The sequence below is a fragment of the Podarcis muralis genome, chromosome 15 (assembly GCF_964188315.1).
Source record: "Podarcis muralis chromosome 15, rPodMur119.hap1.1, whole genome shotgun sequence".
Lineage (NCBI taxonomy): Eukaryota > Metazoa > Chordata > Lepidosauria > Squamata > Lacertidae > Podarcis > Podarcis muralis.
The window spans coordinates 42,454,797-42,476,625 of NC_135669.1; the positions used below are offsets into that span (position 1 = coordinate 42,454,797).

General features: G+C 52.6%; 2 protein-coding genes across 3 annotated transcripts; one reads left to right on the forward strand and one right to left on the reverse strand.

The window, feature by feature from the left end:
* Positions 1-328: 328 nt before the first annotated feature.
* Positions 329-13,374, reverse strand: TAX1BP3 (Tax1 binding protein 3). Of its 2 annotated transcripts, none has more exons than XM_028708619.2 (4): positions 13,161-13,337; positions 5,369-5,488; positions 4,085-4,162; positions 329-2,462 (listed from the first exon to the last, which is right to left on the reverse strand). In XM_028708619.2, exons 1-4 carry the CDS (start codon positions 13,197-13,199, stop codon positions 2,325-2,327), a joined length of 375 nt encoding a protein of 124 aa, XP_028564452.1. In that variant the 5' UTR covers positions 13,200-13,337; the 3' UTR covers positions 329-2,324. The 2 variants fall into 2 exon arrangements, with proteins under 2 accessions (XP_028564452.1, XP_028564451.2); XM_028708618.2 differs by lacking the exon at positions 329-2,462 and adding an exon at positions 3,299-3,451 and having other exon boundaries at positions 13,161-13,374.
* An 896-nt stretch (positions 13,375-14,270) lies between these two features.
* On the forward strand, positions 14,271-16,684 carry EMC6 (ER membrane protein complex subunit 6). Its single transcript, XM_028708620.2, has 2 exons — positions 14,271-14,428; positions 16,085-16,684. The coding sequence occupies exon 2, from the start codon at positions 16,129-16,131 to the stop codon at positions 16,462-16,464; it is 336 nt and encodes a 111-aa protein (XP_028564453.1). The 5' UTR covers positions 14,271-14,428; positions 16,085-16,128; the 3' UTR covers positions 16,465-16,684.
* Positions 16,685-21,829: the final 5,145 nt, after the last annotated feature.

The following is a 21,829-nucleotide window of genomic DNA, read 5'->3' on the forward strand; positions in this document are numbered from 1 at the left end:
GATGTGCCCAGGTCTTGCTTGCATGTTTCCCAGAAGAGGCACCTGGTTGGCTCTTGTGAGAACACGATGCTGGATTAGATGGGCCAGTGGCCCCCTCCAGCAGGCCCTTCTCATGTTCACTGTGGTTGCCTAAATCAGGGGTGGAAGGAAATCATTGGCCATGCTGCCTGTGGCTGTTAAGAGTTGGAGGGCACCCAACTTAAATGCCTTCCCATTCTCCTGCAGTGAGAACAAAGCAACGCTTGTGGAACCACTTCTTCATAGTTGGCTCTTGTCCTCCAACGCTTAACACGTCAACGAAAGCAGTGACAGAAATACATTCCAGACAGAAAATCCAGCTTCCTTTTATTGTGTAAAATGAGACGCAGCAGAGCTGTACAGTTGCTTGCTCCCCTCCCTTACAAAAAAACGAAACAGTTGAACATGCAAGCCCCACCCCACCCCACCAAGGCTTCCTCACGGAAGTCTGCCAAAAGAGAGGTAGTCCCTAAACTACCTTGGCATCATCAAAGTACAAAATGCAGTGATTTAAGAGGCATCTAGTGGTATTTGACAAGACTGGCAACTTCTTTTCAGCTTGAAGGTTAACATCACTGAAGTAAAATCAGCACAAAAGTGGAATAGCAGTAATATACTGAAATAAGTTAGAGGTACAAACTTTGCGGGGGAGGGAGAGAGAAGGGCTTATTTACAGTGGATTAAAAAAAAAAAAGTAATGTGGACCGTTACATTTAATACAAAAACTGTGATTGGAAGCAAATTCCAGAAAGGCCGTATACAAGATCAATCAAAATGGGTGTACTAGGATAAACCACTGGAAGAGTGTGGCAGGGAGATGCCTTCAGCCCTCTAAAAGATCCAGACCGCTTGCCCTTTGGACAAACTTCACAAATGCAGCTATTCCCTCAAGCAGGTATGGGAAGACAATTCTGGGGGAGCGATAGCCCTCCCAAAGCATGATTTAAGGCTTCTGTCCCAGAAAAAGACCTAGCGTGACCGTGGGGGACCTGTGACCTTCCAGGCCTTTTGGGGGACCCCCAGCTCTTATGACCCCAGTCCCTTGGAGCAGGGCTGATGGGCATTGGAACGCAACAGGCTCTCTGACCTCAACCGAGATAAACGCGGAAGAGAATCGGAGAGGTTTCCAGTTACAAGACAGGTGCCCCCCCCCCACGGGCACCCAGAGGGGCTGAACTCCCAGCTGCCTTCAGCCAGCATTGCCAAGAGTCAGGGATGATGGGAGCTGGAGTCCAGTGAAATCCAGGGGGCCACAGGTGAGCCACCCCTGATTAAAATAGCAATAAAGGCCTTTTATGCTAGAGTTATTTATCATTTTACAGTTCAGCACTTCCAGTCCAGGGTGCCACTAATCTGCCACGTACAGGTTGAAAGGGGACTCGCACACGGCGCTTTGGCACAACAGAAGGTTTCATCTTAATCTGTGCATCCCAAGTGTCAAGAGTAGGCTTAGACTCTCTCCTGTGGGCTGTTTTTGCTATCCTAAGCCTTAGAATTAGAATTGAGGACACACACAGAGGGAACAAGGTTATTTACAAGAATGCCTTTGCTATAAAAATTGAAATGTGGGCTTTCTGCAAAATGACAACTTTTAAGAGCCTTTGGTGTTTAAGCCACAAAGAGTTTCCTGGGACACATTTTATGTTAGAGGGCACTCTAAAGGAGCTAAGGTATTGGAGCTTGTAAAACTGTCCCCTGTCCCGCCCAACCCCCATATCCTACCCCACTCCTTCCCCCTGGCTGTATGATGAAGGCTCTCTAGGCTTGGAACTCAGCCAGCATTAGGAAGAGAAATTCACCAGGAGAAGCTGGATGCTGTCCATTTGTGCAAGAGAAGGGCAGGGCAGGTTATATACAAGGGTCGGTCCTTAAGCCAAAACATTTCCCTGCACAGCTGGTATCAATGTCGCCACCCAAGGGAGCACCTCACTTTGACCCCTGCTGGACTGGAGTGGGGAACCAGGGGCCCTCCAAATGTTGCTAGACTCCAACTCCCAGCAGCCTCAGCTGAAGGATCAGTCCAGCAACACCTGGGGAGGCAGGGAATACAGGATCCCCACGCCCACCCATAGCTGCTGAGCTTGCCAGGCCAAACTGCTACTGCACTGGTGTCATTTTAGTACAACCGAGAGGGGGGCAAGTCTCTCAACAAAGATACCACCTCCTTTGTGGAAGGGATTTTCTTCAGTGGGGGGAGGGGGGTTGTGCAGCAGTCTTCCAAGCCCAGCTGGCTGTGGTCCCTGATCAGCATCCTGCCCACCCCATTTGAGATTATCCACCCCCCCCCCCCAAACTCAATGGCACGGTTAGGACATCATGGACTCCCGCACAGCTTTCTGTAGGGAGTGCCTGGTCACCAGGAGGCGGACCACTTCCTCGTTCCTCTTGGTCAGCCTCTTCCGGGCTTGGTCGTGGGTCACCATCGTCATATCCCAGCCGTTCACCTGCAATACATTTGCAGCGTTGCTTGAGGAAAGGCCCACCACCAATTCAAAGCATACTAGGAGCAGCAGGACAGCCAACCGAGGGGTGTTGGCAGTCAGAAGCTGGGAGCCAGTTCCTAACATCCCACATCCAGGGGTGGCCTCTGCCTGCACACGGAAGTTCTGTTTCACCACCACAACCATCACCCACAGACCTCAACAAATCTGGGTGAAAACACTTCTAAAACCAAGCAAGAGGCCAGCACCACATTCTTTGTGGCAGTGAACAGAATACTTTAATCTTACTCTGCGGCTTCCCTCAACCTGATTTCTAATGAGCTTCATGGTGTGAGTGTGGATGTTAATATCAGGCTAGAATTCCCCATGCCGCTCTTTATTACACTGGCATCCCATCCCTCCTGAGAGCAGCTCAAAGTACAGTGGTGCCCCGCAAGACGAATGCCTCGCAAGACGAAAAACTCGCTAGACGAAAGGGTTTTCCGTTTTTTGAGTCGTTCCGCAAGACGGAATTTCCGTATGGGCTTGCTTCGCAAGCTTGCGAGTTCTTGTGAGTTTGTTTCCTTTTTCTTAAAGCCGCTAAGCCGTTAATAGCCGCTAAGCCGCTAATAGCCGTGCTTTGCAAGATGAAAAAACCGCAAGACGAAGAGACTCGCGGAACGGATTAATTTCGTCTTGCGAGGCACCACTGTAGTGTACAAGATTCTTGCACTGCCATTTATCATTGCAACAGCCCAGCAGGGCATGTAAGGCTATGAGTGACTGGTCCAAGATCCAGCAATGAGCTTTCTGGATCCTGGTCCAATAACCTCACGGGTTCTAGTTTTAAACATTACTCCTTTAATGTGTCTCCTTCAACTTTTTTCTAACCCGTACAGCCCTAAATTCAGGGGAAGAGCTGTAGCTGAGTGGTAGAGCATCTGTTTTGCATCTAGAAGGTCACAGGTCCAATCGCTCATCTCCAGGTATAGAGCGAGGAAATGTCTGAAACTCTGGAGAGCCAGTAGATGGGGAAATGATCAGCATATGACAGCTTCCTATTTAAATCACCCCTTAATTAAGAAACATGAGGACTGGAGTCTTGGTTTTGTTTCTAGGGGTTCCTTTGTGAGGAAGAGGGGGATATAAATTAAATAAATAATAAAACAGCAGCTCAGTGTTTGAGCATCTGCTTTGTATGCAGAAGGTCCCATGTTTAATCCCTAGTGTCTCCAGGAATGACAGTGAATCCCCCTGCCTGAAGCCCTGGAGAGCTGCTACCAGTCCGTGTAGACATTAATGAGCTAGATATATACTCAGTATATATAAGGCAGCTTTCTGTGTTTTTGTTTTGCCTCTTAAGGAAGGTCTTCAGCAACTTAATTCACAGGATGTAGCGATTAAAGCTTTAATTTGAGTCCATAAAAACAGACCACTCAGAAGAGTCACTAGCGTGGTGTAGCAGTTAGGGTGTTAGGCCTGAACCTGAGAGATCAGGGTTCAAATCCCCACTCATCCATGAAGCACACTGCGCCAGTCACGACCTCTCAGCCTAACCTCCCACACTTTAAATGGGAAAGCCTGGCAGTGGAAGAAATCTGGGACGCCCCCCCCCCCGCTGCTTCTTAAACCAGTCTGGGATTTACCTGCATGATCTTGTCTCCGACCTGGAGGCCGGCCACTTCGGCGGGGCCACCTTCCGTCACTCTGGTCACATAAATGCCCTGAGAGGAGAAAAAGACGGACTACATAAAGATACCACCACGGAGGTCCCCCACTGGACATGCAAATGAAATGAGAACTGGAGGTGGGGAGGTAGTTCCGGGCTCATTTTGTAACAAGGCCCTGATCCACTTGCACGATCGGCTCTAGATGACTTTGTTCACTGGTGGGAAACCTTCAGGAGCCAGATGCAGCCCTCCATACTTCTTGATCAGGCCCTCAGGACTCTTCCCCAGGCCACAACCCTCACCAGCTCCTTGCGGGCTTTTTCCTGGGTGAAAATGTGCCCTTGAACTCTGATCCTGCCTCTCGACTGTCTGGATGGAGGGTAGAGAGGGGTGCTTGACTGAATGCAGAAACTGGCTCTCAGAAGGTTGCCCAGAAGTAGGGGTGTCTGAGAAAGATCCCTTTGGCTTACTGCTTCTGGGAGGCACCTCTGTGAAGAGAGGAAGGCTTCATCCAGTGGAATCTCTGCTAAGCAACTCCAGGCAGCCACCCTCCAGACGGGCCTGCACAGGAGTAAGCAAACGCTACAGAGAGATCTAGTTTATAAAAGCCAGGGCCAAATCCTATGCCCTCCCTGCTCGTTCGTCCTCAGAGCCACTTGGCCATCCCTGTACCAGGGCTTTTGTAAGCTCCGTCAACTGAGTATTTTGATTGCACAAGCCCAAACAGCCCTGCAAGTTGCTAGTCCACAGTGAAATAGTCCATCTGTTGTCTACACATACCCAGCTACACTTGTGGCATAAAAGAAAAAGGAGCAATTGCCATTTCCTTCTTCCACATCACAAGTGGGGAAGACGAAGGTTCCCCCAGCCCTTTCCTGTCTGGTTGCCTGGGGAGATGTCTTCTTTCTCAAGAACGGGCCAGGTGAGTGGATCTTGACCAGTCTACTCCAAAGAAAGCCAATCAAACAGACAAGAGTTGGCATGCCCGGAAGTCTCCTGTTACACTGCCAGAGTCTTCTCTACAGCCTGTAGAAATTGCCACCCCCTCAAAAAGGCTCCCTGCATGATCAGCCTGGCTCCAGACCAAGAGTGATCTTTTCAGAGCGGATTTGAGCAACAGCAACAGAGGCATTTTTTTGGACCCAGTCAGGATCCAGCCAAACTCTGGAGCCAGGCAGCCCAAATCACACCAAGGCCAGACCCACGCGAAACCAGCCCAGCCCAGGCCTTGGGGCCTTTTAAGGCCTTCGAGATACTGACCTTGTCAGTCTTGTCCTCCGAGAAGGGATTCTGCGTGGGGTCCTGGTCAATGCCGCCTCCAATGCTGAAGCCCAGGATCAGGTTTTCCCCCTGGCGGAGCTTGTGGATTTCGACCCTTTGCTGAAAGAGAAGGGAAAGGTGAGTCGTGTGAAACGCGAGGACTCTTCGCAGGCCCTCGTACACCCCTGCGGCTTGGGATTCATCTATTCTGGCTCTTGTGAGACGCTTGATAACATGACAAAGAGGTGCTCTTGTTCAGGAATCTGGAGCCAACAAGGCCTTTATTTTAAAAAGAGACATATGGCAAGCATGCGATGACACCATGGGTCACATCCTGCTTGGTTCAGAAAGGGGAAAGGGTTCTGAAACTGCAAAAGGGGTGGGTGGGTGTCTCAATAGGAGGTTGTGTGTCACAGCATAAAGGCCTTTGCTGTTGTACTGCCAGACACAACACCTTGCACAAAACCACCATCTGCTCTTCACAAAGCCCTGCTTCCCATCTGCCCCCCCCAAAAAAAGCAGAAGAATTTTTCTCTCTATCCCATCCTTAACTACAAAGAGCAACTGAGCCAGCTATGCGTTTTTCTAAACCAAAGCAGCTTCGTCTGAGCCCAGCGTGGGATTTGGTGGGGGCAGAGGAGCCCTCAGCAGTGATTGGTTGACCTGCCCTTGTGTCACAGAGGGAGCAGAAAGGAGGAGACATAGACAGCTCAGAAGAGCCCTGCTGGATTGGACCAAATGCTCTAACACAGGGGATGGCAGGGGAGAAATTTGGGAAAAGAGGGTTGAAAGGAAAAATAGACCACGAGAAAAGGGAAATACTTTTAGGGAAGGGCAGTAGTTTAGGGTAAAGATTAGGGTAATCTGCCAAGGCTTGGGCCGCAGGGATTTTTGGAAACAAAAAGCCCCCATCTTCCCAGAGCGTGCCTTGCTCCCATTCTTTCTATCCAAGATCATTTCCTCGGGGGTCAAGAACGGCCAGTTCTGAAATGAGGGGAAGCATCGGATTTCACCCGTGTAAACAAGCACCCTTTTATTGGAGACGGGGGTTATGAGCTCATTGAGGGGGGAAAGAGAAAAGCACTTTCAGAAAGAGAGAGATAAAAGGCGAGAGAGACCAAAGGGAAGACAGCCAAACAAGGCAGAATGGCAGCAGTGACTCCAGAGATAGCGCTAAGTGGCTCGCTGCCTCGTGAGATGGACAAAAGGTTAGAGGGGATGAAACGGCACCATCACTTGGCATTTCTATTGGACAGGTCTAAAGCCAAGTGGGCTCACTCTCCTGCCTGAAGGGAACAGTCAATTTCAGTTTTAAAATGAAAACCGTCAGTGTTTCTCTCCCACGATCACAGAGCTGAGCAGGGGTAGCTGAACTTGAGCCGCTCCTGATGGCATTGGGCTGTCCTGCCCGTCATTCCTGACCCCCTGGTCATGCTGGCTGAGAGAAGTCGATACCACACTCCCTAAAGGGTCACAGCTTTGCTACCCTCAGAGCGAAAGAATCCCAGATCCGTTATGGCAGGAGTGGCTAGCTGTGGCGCCCCCAAACACCAAGGAAGTTCTTATCTGGCAACATCTGGAGAGCCGCGCGTTCCCTGCCCCTGACGATAAAGAGTTGATTCCTGGAGTAGAGAGGGGAATTGTAGAAAAGAGTAGCGTTGTCGGACTCCAAAACCCTTCATCCAATGGTCAGGCATGCCTGGAGCCCAATAACATCTGGAGGACTACCTTGTAGGGGACAGAGAAACCCAGATGTTTAGGGGAAGGGGGTGCAAAAACACACAGACCTGGACCAATGCTGAGCTTTCGGCTGCAATGCTTACTATGCATCCTTACTTGGAGGGGTGAAGCCTCACTAAACCAAATGACACAGACTTCCAAGTAAATCTGGGTAGAATTGCACTTGACGTCTGGGAACAAGCCTCACCCCGCCTCTTATGACTGTTATTTCTGGATTGCTTCATACCATGAGATAAGATAATGCCACGCTCCCTCCATCTTTAGCACTTTCAGACAGCATTCACGGCCTGTTAGAAAAGCAATCAGAAAGGCTCTTTCCAGTGCTTTCGCCACTGGTATCCCATCCACACCCCAAATTCTTATGATGCATGACTAATGCGCTCGCTCTCTGTGAGCTCAGTGGGGTGTAGCAGTGCAAAATGTCAGACCAACAAGGCTTGGGTTGCAATCTCCATTCACTGGGTGACCTTGGGCGAGTCCTCTCGCGTTCTCATCTTAATCGACCACACGGGGCCATTGTGCACCCCATTTCACCTACATTGCCCTGAGGAAAGGGGGGACATAAATGCAATGAACAAGTGCCAGTTTTCAGCAAATCTCATCTTTTCAAACCCTTCCTTCCACTGTTCTGTTCCACATGATCAGGAGATACACCACATGCCTACTACGGACTTCTCCAAGCTGTTTCCCTCCAGAAGTTCTAGACTAGGGGCTGTTGGGAGCGATACTCCAAAACCTCCAGAGGGCACCAGGTTAGGGAAGAAGGGTCCACAAAGTTTTCTGCTTTGTTCGCATTTAAAAGCCGTTCCCTGAACTTCACAGCTGCCTCACTCTTTGGGAAATGGGATTTCCAGGGCCAAACTTTCCCCACCACACCCATACTCTACCAGTCTGTGCCATTCACCATTTTGTTTTTTTAAAAAATCACCACTGGACTTGTAAGCACTCAGGCTAGACAAGCCATTATTGACTCATCCATGTCTTTTCCCAGGATTCCTGTCAAGGTATACTCATCAAACACCCCAGACCTTAGGCTAAGGAGAGGGTGTTACTCTTGTGATCAGACACAGACTACGGTTTGCTCTGTATGGTGGAGGGAGTAGGTTATGGGCCAGGCTGCCCTGAGGGTTCTCTCTCTTCCTGTACCAGTCAGCAACAAAACATACGCATACACATTATGCTTATTCAGTGCCCTGACCACAAAAAGAGCATTTTTCACTCCTCCCAGCTATTTGCTCAACCAGCCATGAATCACCAACCACTCCCAAAGGAGACTGAACCGATCAGATGGAATCAAACAGATCTAATCTAGGGGAAACTGGCGGCCAGAGGGAGGGCAAGGTTTGGAGGGTGGGGCAGGCGGAACCAGGTAAGGATAAAGCATAAAGATTTGCAATTGTGGGGCAAGGTTGGAAGTAGAAGAGAGACACAAAACGAGGGAGAGAGATTTAAGACCCTGATCAGGCAGGGCAAGAGAGGAATTTACCCAGGAGTACATCCATGGAATGCAAGAGCCACACACACACACGGCTTCTGGAACTTTTAGCCGGAACACTTCTGAGATTGTGGGGGTCTGATCAACTGGTAGTGTTGGAAGAATGCAGCAGGGTTTGAGATTGGGAGTCCAGACCCCTGCTCAGCAGCTGGAGGAAGACCCCTGGATGCAGGAGACTTAACAGGCTTTTGGGGCCAGCCAGATGTTGCAGAACTGCAGTTCCCAATGGCCAGCATGGCCAACGGTCAGGGATGATGGGAGACGGCAGTTCAGCAGCATCTGGAAGGGAAAGGAGGGGAGATAAGAACAAAGGAAGTAAGTGAGGTAATGGAATAAGGGGAGAGAGCAAGAGAGGGAAACATCCCTCAAGAGACTACAGAATTGTGGGCAGCCTCCTAATAAAGCAGAAGTAGAGAACGTTTGGCACCTCTTCCTTGCCCAGAAATGTCGCCCACAGTGACCGTCCCACCAGGTCATTGCAAGGATTCCTATTAGGCCGGAATCAGTGCCTCAATTTGCTTGCCTTTCCACGGCCCTTTCTATGGTCCCTTTTTGTCTCGCATAGATAAAACTGTAAGCAGGGAGAGTGTCTTGGAAACTCTCAAGTGCAGTGCCTTGTAAACGTCTATCTGAGATTCAATTACAGTGGTACCCCGCAAGACGAATGCCTCGCAAGACGGAAAACCCGCAAGACGAAAGGGTTTTCTGTTTTGGAGGCGCTTCGCAAGACGAATTTCCCTATGGGCTTGCAACGCAAGACGAAAGCCCATAGGGAAATGCTGGCGGTCGGGAGCAAAGACTTTCGCCCACAGCCGGCCTTCAGAAGAGGACCTCTTCTGAAGGCCGGCGGGGGGCAAAAGTCTTTGCTCCCCCCCGCCTGCCTTCCCCCCGCCTGCCGGGGGCGATCTTAAAATGCTGGCGGGCGGGAGCGAAGCGTTCGCTGCCGACCCCCAGCATTTTAAAATCTCCAAGGGACAGCAGAGAAGTCTCTGTCCCGGGGAGGTTTTAAAATGCTGGGGGTCGGGAGCGAAGCGCTGCCGACCCCCAGCATTTTAAAATCTCCCCGTGTCCCGGGGAGGTTTTAAAATGCTGGGGGTCGGGAGCGAAGCGCTGCCGACCCCCTGCATTTTAAAATCTCCCCGTGTCCCGGGAAGGTTTTAAAATGCTGGGGGTCGGCAGCCCGACCCCCAGCATTTTAAAATCTTCCCGGGACACGGGGAGATTTTAAAATGCTGGGGGTCGGCAGCGCTTCGCTCCCGACCCCCAGCATTTTAAAACGCTGTTCCGAAGGGGGGGGGTGGGGACACCTGCCCCAGCCGCCCCACTTCGGAAAGCTGTTCCGAAGCGGGGAGGGAGGGCGGGGACACCTGCCCCAGCCGCCCCACTTCGGAAAGCTGTTCCGAAGCGGGGAGGGAGGGCGGGGACACCTGCCCCAGCCGCCCCACTTCGGAAAGCTGTTCCGAAGCGGGGAGGGGGGGCGGGGACATCTGCCCCAGCCGCCCCACTTCGGAAAGCTGTTCCGAAGCGGGGAGGGGGGGCGGGGACACCTGCCCCAGCCGCCCCACTTCGGAAAGCTGTTCCGAAGCGGGGAGGGGGGGCGGGGACACCTGCCCCAGCCGCCCCACTTCGGAAAGCTGTTCCGAAGCGGGGAGGGGGGGCGGGGACATCTGCCCCAGCCGCCCCACTTCGGAAAGCTGTTCCGAAGCGGGGAGGGGGGGCGGGGACACCTGCCCCAGCCGCCCCACTTCGGAAAGCTGTTCCGAAGCGGGGAGGGGGGGCGGGGACACCTGCCCCAGCCGCCCCACTTCGGAAAGCTGTTCCGAAGCGGGGAGGGGGGGCGGGGACATCTGCCCCAGCCGCCCCACTTCGGAAAGCTGTTCCGAAGCGGGGAGGGGGGGCGGGGACACCTGCCCCAGCCGCCCCACTTCGGAAAGCTGTTCCGAAGCGGGGAGGGGGGGGCGGGGACACCTGCCCCAGCCGCCCCACTTCGGAAAGCTGTTCCGAAGCGGGGAGGGGGGGCGGGGACACCTGCCCCAGCCGCCCCACTTCGGAAAGCTGTTCCGAAGCGGGGAGGGGGGGCGGGGACATCTGCCCCAGCCGCCCCACTTCGGAAAGCTGTTCCGAAGCGGGGAGGGGGGGCGGGGACATCTGCCCCAGCCGCCCCACTTCGGAAAGCTGTTCCGAAGCGGGGAGGGGGGGCGGGGACATCTGCCCCAGCCGCCCCACTTCGGAAAGCTGTTCCGAAGCGGGGAGGGGGGGCGGGGACATCTGCCCCAGCCGCCCCACTTCGGAAAGCTGTTCCGAAGCGGGGAGGGGGGGCGGGGACACCTGCCCCAGCCGCCCCACTTCGGAAAGCTGTTCCGAAGCGGGGAGGGGGGGCGGGGACACCTGCCCCAGCCGCCCCACTTCGGAAAGCTGTTCCGAAGCGGGGAGGGGGGGCGGGGACATCTGCCCCAGCCGCCCCACTTCGGAAAGCTGTTCCGAAGCGGGGAGGGGGGGCGGGGACACCTGCCCCAGCCGCCCCACTTCGGAAAGCTGTTCCGAAGCGGGGAGGGGGGGCGGGGACACCTGCCCCAGCCGCCCCACTTCGGAAAGCTGTTCCGAAGCGGGGAGGGGGGGCGGGGACACCTGCCCCAGCCGCCCCACTTCGGAAAGCTGTTCCGAAGCGGGGAGGGGGGGCGGGGACATCTGCCCCAGCCGCCCCACTTCGGAAAGCTGTTCCGAAGCGGGGAGGGGGGGCGGGGACATCTGCCCCAGCCGCCCCACTTCGGAAAGCTGTTCCGAAGCGGGGAGGGGGGGCGGGGACATCTGCCCCAGCCGCCCCACTTCGGAAAGCTGTTCCGAAGCGGGGAGGGGGGACGGGGACATCTGCCCCAGCCGCCCCACTTCGGAAAGCTGTTCCGAAGCGGGGAGGGGGGGCGGGGACATCTGCCCCAGCCGCCCCACTTTGGAAAGCTGTTCCGAAGTGGGGAGGGGGGGCGGGGACACCTGCCCCAGCCGCCCCACTTCGGAAAGCTGTTCCGAAGCGGGGCGGGGGCGGGAACACCTTCTGAAGGCGGGCGGGGGGCGAAAGTCTTTGTCCCCCCTGCCTGCCTTCCCAGGGGCTTTTAAATCGCCTCGGAGAGCGGAGAAGTCCTCCGCTGTCCCGGGGTTTTTTAAAATGCTGGGGGTGGGAAGAAAAGCCCTTGTCCCCCCCCCCCAGCCTTCAGAAGAGGTCCGGGGACAGACTGTCCCCGGACCTGGTCTGAAGGCGGTTTCCCTAGGAACGCATTAATTGATTTTCAATGCATTCCTATGGGAAACCGTGCATCGCAAGACGAAAAAACCGCAAGACGAAGAGACTTGCGGAACGAATTAATTTCGTCTTGCGAGGCACCACTGTATAGGAAAGGTCAAAGTGCTTTAGGAATAAAAACAATCTTCACTGCTATTTTTATGAATACACAAAGTATATGCGAAGTTCATACACATATTTGCACAATGGGTTATATCCAACAGTAATCAGCAAGCCCATTGAAATTAAGCAACCACTAAGATGTTCTGGCAGCATTTCCAAGAGAGCAGCCAAAGAGTAGAATAACAGTGGAAAAAACCTCCCATGAGAGGTGGCAGACTCTCCTTCCTTGGAGGTTTTTAAACAGAGGTTGGATGGCAATCTGCCATGGATGCGTTTAGCGGAGATTCCTGCACTGCAGGGGTTGGACTAGATGACCCTCGGGTCCCTTCCAATTCAATTCTATGCATCCATTCAAATTAAAGGAGGCAAGAAGAGTTAGGGTTGGAAAGGAGCAGCAAAATAGCTGATTTTTCTACACACACATTCAGGCCCATTTTCCATCCCCAGCATTTTTTTAAAAAGCCGGGGAAGAAAAGAGGTGGGATGGGCTAAAATGCCCCCCTCACCCTCTTTTTCCTGAATGAAAAAGACAGGTCTTCCACTATGCATTTCAGGGAGATTATAGTATGTTTTTAATATATCAACAATTTAATAAATTATTACATTTTTCTTTTAATACATCAAAACCCATTTTCCTTAGCTTTTGACACTCGACGTGCCTGCTTTGAGAACCCACTCTACTTTTGTGAAGGTGAGCAGTGCTTTTTTCCTGGAGGTACTCGGGGGTACGCAGTACGGGAACCTTTTTTCCTAGAAGAAAAGCACTGACTGTGAGCTGTTTTAAACTCCTTTTAGCGCTGTTTTAATCGTTGCAACCCGCCCTGGGCCCTCAGGGTGAAGGGCGGGCAACAAATCGCCACCAACGAGCGTGACGTTTGTTATTACTGCATTAACACATTATTCCTATCCAGAGCAGATGGGTTTTATTTTAAATCCGGATTTAAATCCAACGGTTCTTCCATTAGAATTGCATACCGCTTGTGGCTGTTTTTGCCCCAAAGCGGTTTACAAAACGATTAAGAGCAACGTTAATCACTGTAGCAAATCCTTGGTTTTCCCACTCCCCGCCCCCAGCCCCAAAGAGGAGAATAAAACTGGGGGGAAGGCTGGGTTTTGGGGGGTCCCACACCGGGGGGGGGCAGGGCGTCTCCCCCACTCACCACCACGGCCGTGACCGGCTGACCGGGGATGTAGGCCATGGCCCCCGCTGGCCTGGCCTCCCCGCCTCGGGCGCCGCGCCTCACTCGCTCGCCTCCCACGGAACAAAAGGCGAAGAGCGGCCCGATCCGACCCAGGCGGGACACGAACACGCCCCCTCGGGGGATGGACACGCCCACGGCCACGCCCTCGCCGCCCGCTCGCCCCGCCCCGTGTCGCTCACGCGCCCGCCGCGGCGCCGGAGGCGGAGGCGGCACACCCCCCTTGCCCGGCGCCGCTCTCGCCATGGGCCACGCCCCCTCCGCCGCGGCCGGGCCACGCCACGCCCCTCCAACGGTCGCCACGCCCCTCTTCGCGCGCACATACTCGCCCTCGCGACCTCCTTTGGACACGCCCCCTCCCGCGCCCGGGCCACGCCCCTTCCAACTGCCGCTACTCGTGGCCACGCCCCCGCGCACGGCAACGTCTCTTCGCCTACCAGGAGACCACGCCCCTCTCCTCCAACGGTCGCCACGCCCTTCTTCGTGCGCACATACTTGCCCTCGCGACCTCGTTTGGCCACGCCCTCCCGCGTCCGGGCCACGCCCCTCCCAACTGCCGCTACTCGTGACCACGCCCCCGCTACCGGCAGCGTCTCTCCGCCTACCAAGAGGCCACGCCCACTCCCCTCAGCCCGCTCCCTCGCTCTCCTCACCTGACCACGCAACTCCTCTCAGTTCCTTTCACTAGACTGTTATTTTAACTGTCTGGGGTTTTTTTTTTAAATGAACCCACGACAAAGTGCTCCAAACAACTCTCCACAACAACCTTGTGAGGTAGGATAGTAACTGGCACAAGGCCACCCAATCAGCTTTCAGCGCTGAAACTTACACGCCAAATTCAGACCGGAAATCCGGTCTACGAAGAAGCGGTCGCTCTAGCTCGTATCATATCTATGGTATCCAAAGGCGTCTTTAAGGATTTCGACGGACGTTACCGGAAATGGGGCGTGAAGACGCCGGAAGTGTGGCATAAAGAAGCCGGAAGTTTCAAACAAACCCGGAAATTCCAAATAAGGCACGCGAAAATATCCCGGTGGCCAAGTCCCGTGGGGCTCATGTGAGAAGCGGGGCGGAGTCACGCCGCGGCGCGCTGAAGGTGACGTCACCCGTGCTCCCAGCATCCTTTCTGCTGTAAGATGGCGGCGCCTACCCACTTCCGGTAAAGCCGGTTGGAAGGGAAAGACTTTTTCGGTCGGCATTAGAGAAGGGAAAAAGGCGACCCAAAACTGGTAAGCAGGATTCTTGGTGTGCGCGGGGAGGAGGGGGCGGCGGTCCTCTTTCTCGGAACCGAATGGGTCACTCATGGCGTTTATTTCAGACATCATGGCAGAGGACCCTGACGCCATAACCCGGGGCTCTGACGTCATCCCGGAGCGGGACAGAGGCGGGCTTCCAGTGGAGGGGGACGAAATGGAGTTGTGCTGAAGGAGGCTTGTGGGATGGCGTCAGCGTTGTTTGGCTTGCAATAATCAATCATGATCATGCTTTGCGGGAGACAGAATCCAGTCTATGCTTCAAGGCTGTCCGCATGTGTGGAAGGATCACTGCCTAGTTCCCCACACAACTGTTTGGACGTTGTAGAACTATACAAAGTTGTGCCTCTCCAGGGTTTCAGGCTGAGAAACATTCCCCATCTTTGCTTGGAGTTACTGGATATGAAGGCTTTGCAAAGCAGGTTCTCTGTCCCTGAGCTGCAGCCTTTCCCCTGACAAATAAAGCAAGTTTCCAGTCATCATGGTTCTGATTAAAGGGCTTATATAAACTGCCTTACAGTTTATGGCTTACTGGTGGCTGCCCTCTAGGGTTTCAGAGAGGGGACTTTTCTGGCCATCCTGGCAGGGGTTGAACCTGCCATTGAGCTACAGCCCCTTCCAAAGGAACAGGGAAAGCTACCTCATGCCATATTTGTCTGTTCAGTCCAGGTACTGGGAACCTGGTGCTAACAGCAACAACAACTTATTTATACTCTGCCAATCTGGCTGGGTTTCCCCAGCCACTCTGGCAGCTTCCAGCAAAATATTAAAAAATACAATCAAACATTAAAAACTTCCCTAAACAGGGCTGCCTTCAGATGTTTTCTAAAAGTCAGATATCTCACTCCACAGGGCGGGTGCCACCACCGAGAAGGCCCTTTGCCTGGTTCCCTGTAACCTCACATCTTGCAGTGAGGGAACCGCCAGAAGGCCCTCCTCGGAGTTGGACCTCAGTGTTCGGGCTGAATGATGGGGGTGGAGACGCTCTTTCAGGTCTACTGGGCTGAGGCCGCTTAGGGCTTTAAAGGTTAGCACCAACACTTGGAATTGTGCTTGGAAACGTACTGATTTTGTTGGACTCCAGCTCCCTGCAGCAAGCATGGCCATGAATTATGGGCATTGTAGTTCAACAATGTCTAGAAGGTCATGTGTCCTCCCACCCCTGATCAGGCCATTATTGTTTATTCTGTCTTGCATTGGTTCTCCAGAAGTTCAACCATGGGTCTTCCCCATCATCAGCTACCTGATCCTTTTAACAGGAGGACTAAACCTGGGACCTTCTGCAGGCAAAGCACATGTCCTTCCCTTATCGTTTGTGCTTACATTTCTAAGAGGGCAGAGAACCTAGGAGGTTTAGGAGAGGAATGAGAAGCACTCTCAGTCAGTTATGATGAACCAGTGGTTTGTGATTTGCAGCCAGAACCTCATAGCTGACAATATGGTTTTGTTTTAATTCAGGGAGCGAAAGGGCAATCTTGCCTATACAGAGCTGTTTTGTGGTATGAATGTAATAGTAGTATCCATCTGCCTTGAGAGACAATGGAGTGTGCCTCTGGGGGTGAAGCCAAACTGCTGCATGGTACCGCCTGGTGTTTCCTGACTAATCAATATTTCCTGCTCTTCTTTACACAGGAGTGCAGTAAGTGAGCGGCGGCGCTCGGATCTGGATCGCAGCCATGGCCAATGCTGTGATCGCCAAGCGGGAAGGCCCCCAGTTCATCAGTGAAGCTGCCGTCCGAGGGAACGCAGCCATTTTAGATTACTGCCGGACGTCAGTCTCTGCCCTCTCGGGAGCGACCGCTGGGATCCTGGGCCTGACCGGCCTTCATGGCTTCATCTTCTACTTCCTGGCCTCCGCCCTCCTCTCCATCCTCCTGGTGCTGAAAGCCGGGCGGCGGTGGAGCAAGTACTTTAAATCCCGAAGGCCCCTTTTCACCGGAGGGCTGATTGGGGGTCTCTTCACATATGTCCTCTTCTGGACTTTCCTCTATGGCATGGTACATGTTTACTAGGGGAGGGCGGAAGAGGAGAAGCGCCGAGTTAGAACGGTTCTCGTGGAGTGACAGGACTTCGGGGGAAATGATCACCTTGTCTCCTAGGCCAGACGTCTGGGGCTGTTGATCCGTTGCTTGTGCTGCTTAACCCTGCCAGTAACTTCTGTCGGGAAACGAGCCTGTAAAACCCTGCCAATTAAACAAAATGTGAAATCCCTAAGAAGGTGTGATGAGAAAATAGTGCTCCTTCTATGCCTTTCTTTCAGTCACGGTTTTATTGTATTGTATTTGTTCATTTGAGTTCATGTGGCCTTCAAAACCTGTTTGTCTGGCCGTCAGAACTCTCCTCTGGCCGTACGCTTTCTCCAGCTGCACTCCTTACTGGGCCTGTTTCACACCCTCCTTTAGTGTTTTCATCTGGCTGGGAATGTGTCCTTGAACTCTGATCGTGCCTTTGCTTGCCTGGATGGAGAGAGGTGTGGGTGTAGAAAACTAGCTCGCTCCCTGCAGAAAGGCAAAATTAAATGCATTGCTCCATCCACTTTCCCTTTTGGCTCCACCTACCACCAACCTAGGGACGTGGGTGGCGCTGTGGGTTAAACCACAGAGCCTAGGGCATGCCGATCAGAAGGTCGGTGGTTCGAATCCCTGCAACAGGGTGAGCTCCCGTTGCTCGGTCCCTGCTCCTGCCAACCTAGCAGTTCGAAAGCATGTCAAAGTGCAAGTAGATAAATAGGTACCGCTCTGGCGGGAAGGTAAACGGTGTTTCTGTGTGCTGCTTTGGTTTGCCAGAAGCAGCTCAGTCATGCTGGCCACATGACCCGGAAGTTGTACGCCGGCTCCCTCGGCCAATAAAGCAGATGAGCGCCGCAACCCCAGAGTCGGCCACGACTGGACCTAATGGTCAGGGGGTCCCTTTTCCTTTACCACCAACCTGCAGAATAGGTCATTATCTGAGCCTCAGGCCTGGGGCTCAAATGCAGTTCCCTGACCCTCACTATTTGGTCCTCATAACTCTCTGCAACTCACATCCCTGACCGGCCCTGCTCCACACCTTCCTTTCATGTTTTTGCTGGGCGGGAAATGTATCCTTGAACTCTGATCCTGCTCGTCAGGGTGGGAGGATAGGAAAGCAGGGTGGTGGAAACTAGCCTACTGTGCAAAGGCAAAATTTGCATTCCTTGCCCTGCCCACTTTTGCTTCTGGCCCCGCCCACCAATGGGACGCAGGTGGGATTGTGCCCCTGGGGCTGAAGACCGTCCCCCAGCCCTACCTTAGCGGTTCCAGCCTTTGTAGGGTTGCCCGTTAAGGGTGTTCCCTGAACCCAGGACCGCTGAGGTGTCATCGCAACAGCTTGCTTTTGTGAGGAAGGCCAGCCCCGCCACAGCACCCTTTGTGAGATGCATCAGGGGACAAGGCTGTAAGGCTGCCCCCCTTTGGAAACAGTGCTGGGCTACACAGATCCACCTTGTTCTCTTCAGCAGGGCTAATGGTGGAAATGCGGACATCAGGCTAGAAAGAACTTCCGGGGGAAGAGTTCTTTGCCAGGGGTTGCCAACATAATACCCTCTACTTCCTGTTGGGCTCCCAACTGACCCTTGGTCTGGGGCGGCTGGGCCTCTGTCGCCCCTGGGCATCTTCAGCTTTCGCCTCCGCACACCCCAGACTTTGAACCCATTTAAAATTTTATTTATTCGTTGTTGCAATGCCTGACCCTCCTTCGCAGCTTCGCTTTCCTTCCTAGCCTTTTTCCATCTGTGAAATCAGGGACTGGATTAGCCACTGGTGGCTCCAGATACTGCTGGACTCCCATCAGTCCCAGCCAACGTGGCCAAGGACAGGAATGATGGGAGTTGTAGTTCAGATACACCTGTAGAGCCACCGGTTCCTCCCACCCTCCTGTTAAAACACCAGTTTTCATTTATTCTCAAGCCTTTCAGTTTATGCCCCCCTTTGTGATCTTGGCCTGCAACCGAATCCCACCGGCAACACAGCTACAACCTTCTGTTTCTTCTTGATGGCGTGTGGGGCCAAGTGTGTTTCTGAAACCAGCGCTTTCTAAATTCGTGTTTTAGCAAGCGTTAACATCTACGAAGCGAAGAGAAACAACACAAAGGCTTGCTTCGTTTCACAGCAATCTGTATTCACATTACAATGAGTCTCGGGTGTGTCGGAAGCTTTGGACCGGGGACCATTCCTGAGAACGCCCCAATCCTTCACACGGACAACGCAGATGCACAGACCTTTTATAAACGTGCCAAAGTCCTTTCTCTGCATTGGCTTCGTAAAGTACATTCCGAGCAAGGGCGTGGGAGGCAGCACCTGTGATCGCGCAGGTCAGCGTTTTAGACATAGGCTACTGGTATGGTCCTTTCTGGGGACGCGGGTGGCGCTGTGGGTAAAAGCCAGATGCAGCTTTGTCACGCTGGCCACGTGACCCGGAAGTGTCTGCGGACAGCGCTGGCCCCCGGCCTATAGAGTGAGATGGGCGCACAACCCTAGAGTCTGTCAAGACTGGCCCGTATGGGCAGGGGTACCTTTACCTTTACCTTTATGGTCCTTTCTAATGGGATGAGACGGCTCTCCCCTCACACTGATCAATGCACCACTTTTTACATTCATTACTGAGCCTTGACATTGGGACTGCGCCTCCCATCAGCCCCAGCCAGCATGGCCAAGGGATGATGGGAGTTGTAGTCCAGCAACTTCTAGAGCACCACAGGTTCCCCACTCACCCGCTGCTGTGGCTCAACTACGACTCCCATCACCCCCCACCATTGGCCATGCTGGCTGCTGGGATTTGGAGTTCCACATATGGAAGGCAGGCTCCAGGGTGCATAATTAGCTTCCTTAATTAATTCTGCAAAATACAGCAACAGCCGCACACCCTGGACTCTTCATGGAGAGCTTTGAAATCTAATCTCTAGACACACACACAAATTATCCAGGGCTCCTCTGGTAGGAAGGACAGACTATGATTTTAATAATACCTTCTCTTTTTTTGCCAGAGCTTGTCAATATCAGTGGGATCTTGAGGGGCCAGAAAACTTTGAGTGAAGGAGAAGAAGAGTTTGGATTTGATATCCCGCTTTATCACTACCCTAGGGAGTCTCAAAGCGGCTAACATTCTCCTTTCCCTTCCTCCCCCACAACAAACACTCTGTGAGGTGAGTGGGGCTGAGAGACTTCAAGGAAGTGTGACTGGCCCAAGGTCACCCAGCAGCTGCATGTGGAGGAGCGGGGAATCGAACCCAGTTCACCAGATTACGAGACTACCGCTCTTAACCACTACACCACACTGGCTGGATGGATCAGGTGGATCAGCCCCTCAGGGTGGAGACTAGCCACCCCTGGGCAAGTACCTTATTCACTGATGTCCAGTGACATCATCATGTCAGACACAGGCAGCATCATGATGTCATCACGTTCACTATGTGATCCCTGATTGGGTAGGATTGCCCATGTGGCTAATTCAAGGAAGGGGAAGTAGCAGCCGAGGGGAAATATTTGGCACAGCCCTGCATATAAATATTTAAACTTCCTATAAAAGCATCTTTGTTATGGCATTCATGGCTATATTGTGTTCACAGTTAGCAAAGATTAATACTGAGACATGAGAGAGAAATGAGCATTCCTGTTTAAAACATCCTCTTCCCCCCGCCCTCCATGCACACACGCCACTAATTAGAGCAGGAGTCCTAACTCTTTTTGGACCCAGGGGGCACACCTGGAAATCTAAGAAACTATTGTCGGCCCCTGACCAAAAGAAGAAAAATAAACCTGACTGTGCTCAGATCCCTCTGTAAGACACCCCAAAGCACAGAAGAACAGGCTGTCCATCACCCCATTAAAAAAAGCAGGCAACCCCTTAAAAAACCCTCCAAACCTGCTTTTAAATTAAAAAAATAGGAGGCGGTGAGGGTGCCTTTGTTCCCACAGACACCACAGCGAGGACCCCGTCATTATAGCGACAGAGAATCTGTCAATCATAAAGGGCAGAGCCGCACTATATGGTCAAAGCATATTCATTGCACATTTAAAGCACAGGACTCCCCCCCCCCCCATATATTCCTGGGAACTGTAGATTTCATTCCGGCACCCTTAACAAACTCCAGTTCCCTAGAGTCTTTGGGGGAAGTAATGTACTTTATATGTAGACTGGATATATCAAATGTGTACGTTTGGATCTGCCCTAAAAAAAAACCAAGCATGTTTTCTCTTTCTGTTACTGAAACATTATGCGATGGAAGTCCGAAGATCTTGCTCTTAATAAAGAGGAAAGGAAGACATCTGTAAAGAAAGGGGATAAGAGGGGCGGGGAGAGGAAGAAAGTCAAAACAGTTTCTCGATTCTTGCGAAATGCGAGGATGGAAAGTTAATTTGGAAGACTGAACCCAGAAGATGGGTTACGAAACAAAAGGACACGGAGTCTTCCTTTGAAATGCCATCAAACAGCTCACCCAGGCTGCTGGGTTCGTGGGGATGACTCAGTCCTCTCGACGTGGTGATTTATTCCGTCTTTCAAAATCCTAGCGCCATCTCTCGATTTCTCAAGTTGGGCAAAACGTGGCAGCCTGTGGGTTTTTTGCGCCCGTTAAATGACAGAGCAAAATGTCACGCTGGCACCGATCTGGGTGTCAACCAAGACGTCTCTTTCTGAGGACAGAGATTTCTGCAGATCCCGCATTCAGGAACCTATCTCTGTACATAGCTTTCTTATTTAAGGGTGTGACTCTGCAGCCTGTTGCAATTTTTCCAGTGAGATCCCATCACATACCGGCAAAATCAGGCTGCACAATTTGATCTGGAGCTCTTTGGCACAACCATACCCTAACAACCGAACATTTTGCAATAAAAGAAGTCGTTTTGCTTCACAAAATGTCATCTAAGCTCCCTGCCAACAATCAGGATGAAAGCCCCGTAAACAGGTCACCTATTTCTTGTTCACCTTGCTATCTGCATAGATGAGGTCATGAAACATTTTTCAAGACCTGCAGAAGTCCACAGAACATTCCTGCCTTGCCCTGTGAAGGCGTAAAATCCAGAAAATTAAAAAAATAAATAAATCCCACCTCAGTTTGTTCAGGGCCATCCAGTTTAAAACAGGCTAATTTGCAGGAGAGAACACTTGACTGAAATCTCACTAGCCAAGTGCGATGCTCCAAGGAATATTAATATATTCTGTCTGTCAGGAATGCCAGGGATATGTCCTGATTATTCTGTCTGTAGAAGGACAAAGGCCTGGAAATAATAGGTAGCCCTACTGACTGAGGTGGACCGATCCTGCTGTATTCAAGATGGCTGCCCAACAATTGGGCCAAGATGGATGGACCTCAGGTATATTCAAGATGGCAACACAGGGGATACCTAACTTCTGCCATCT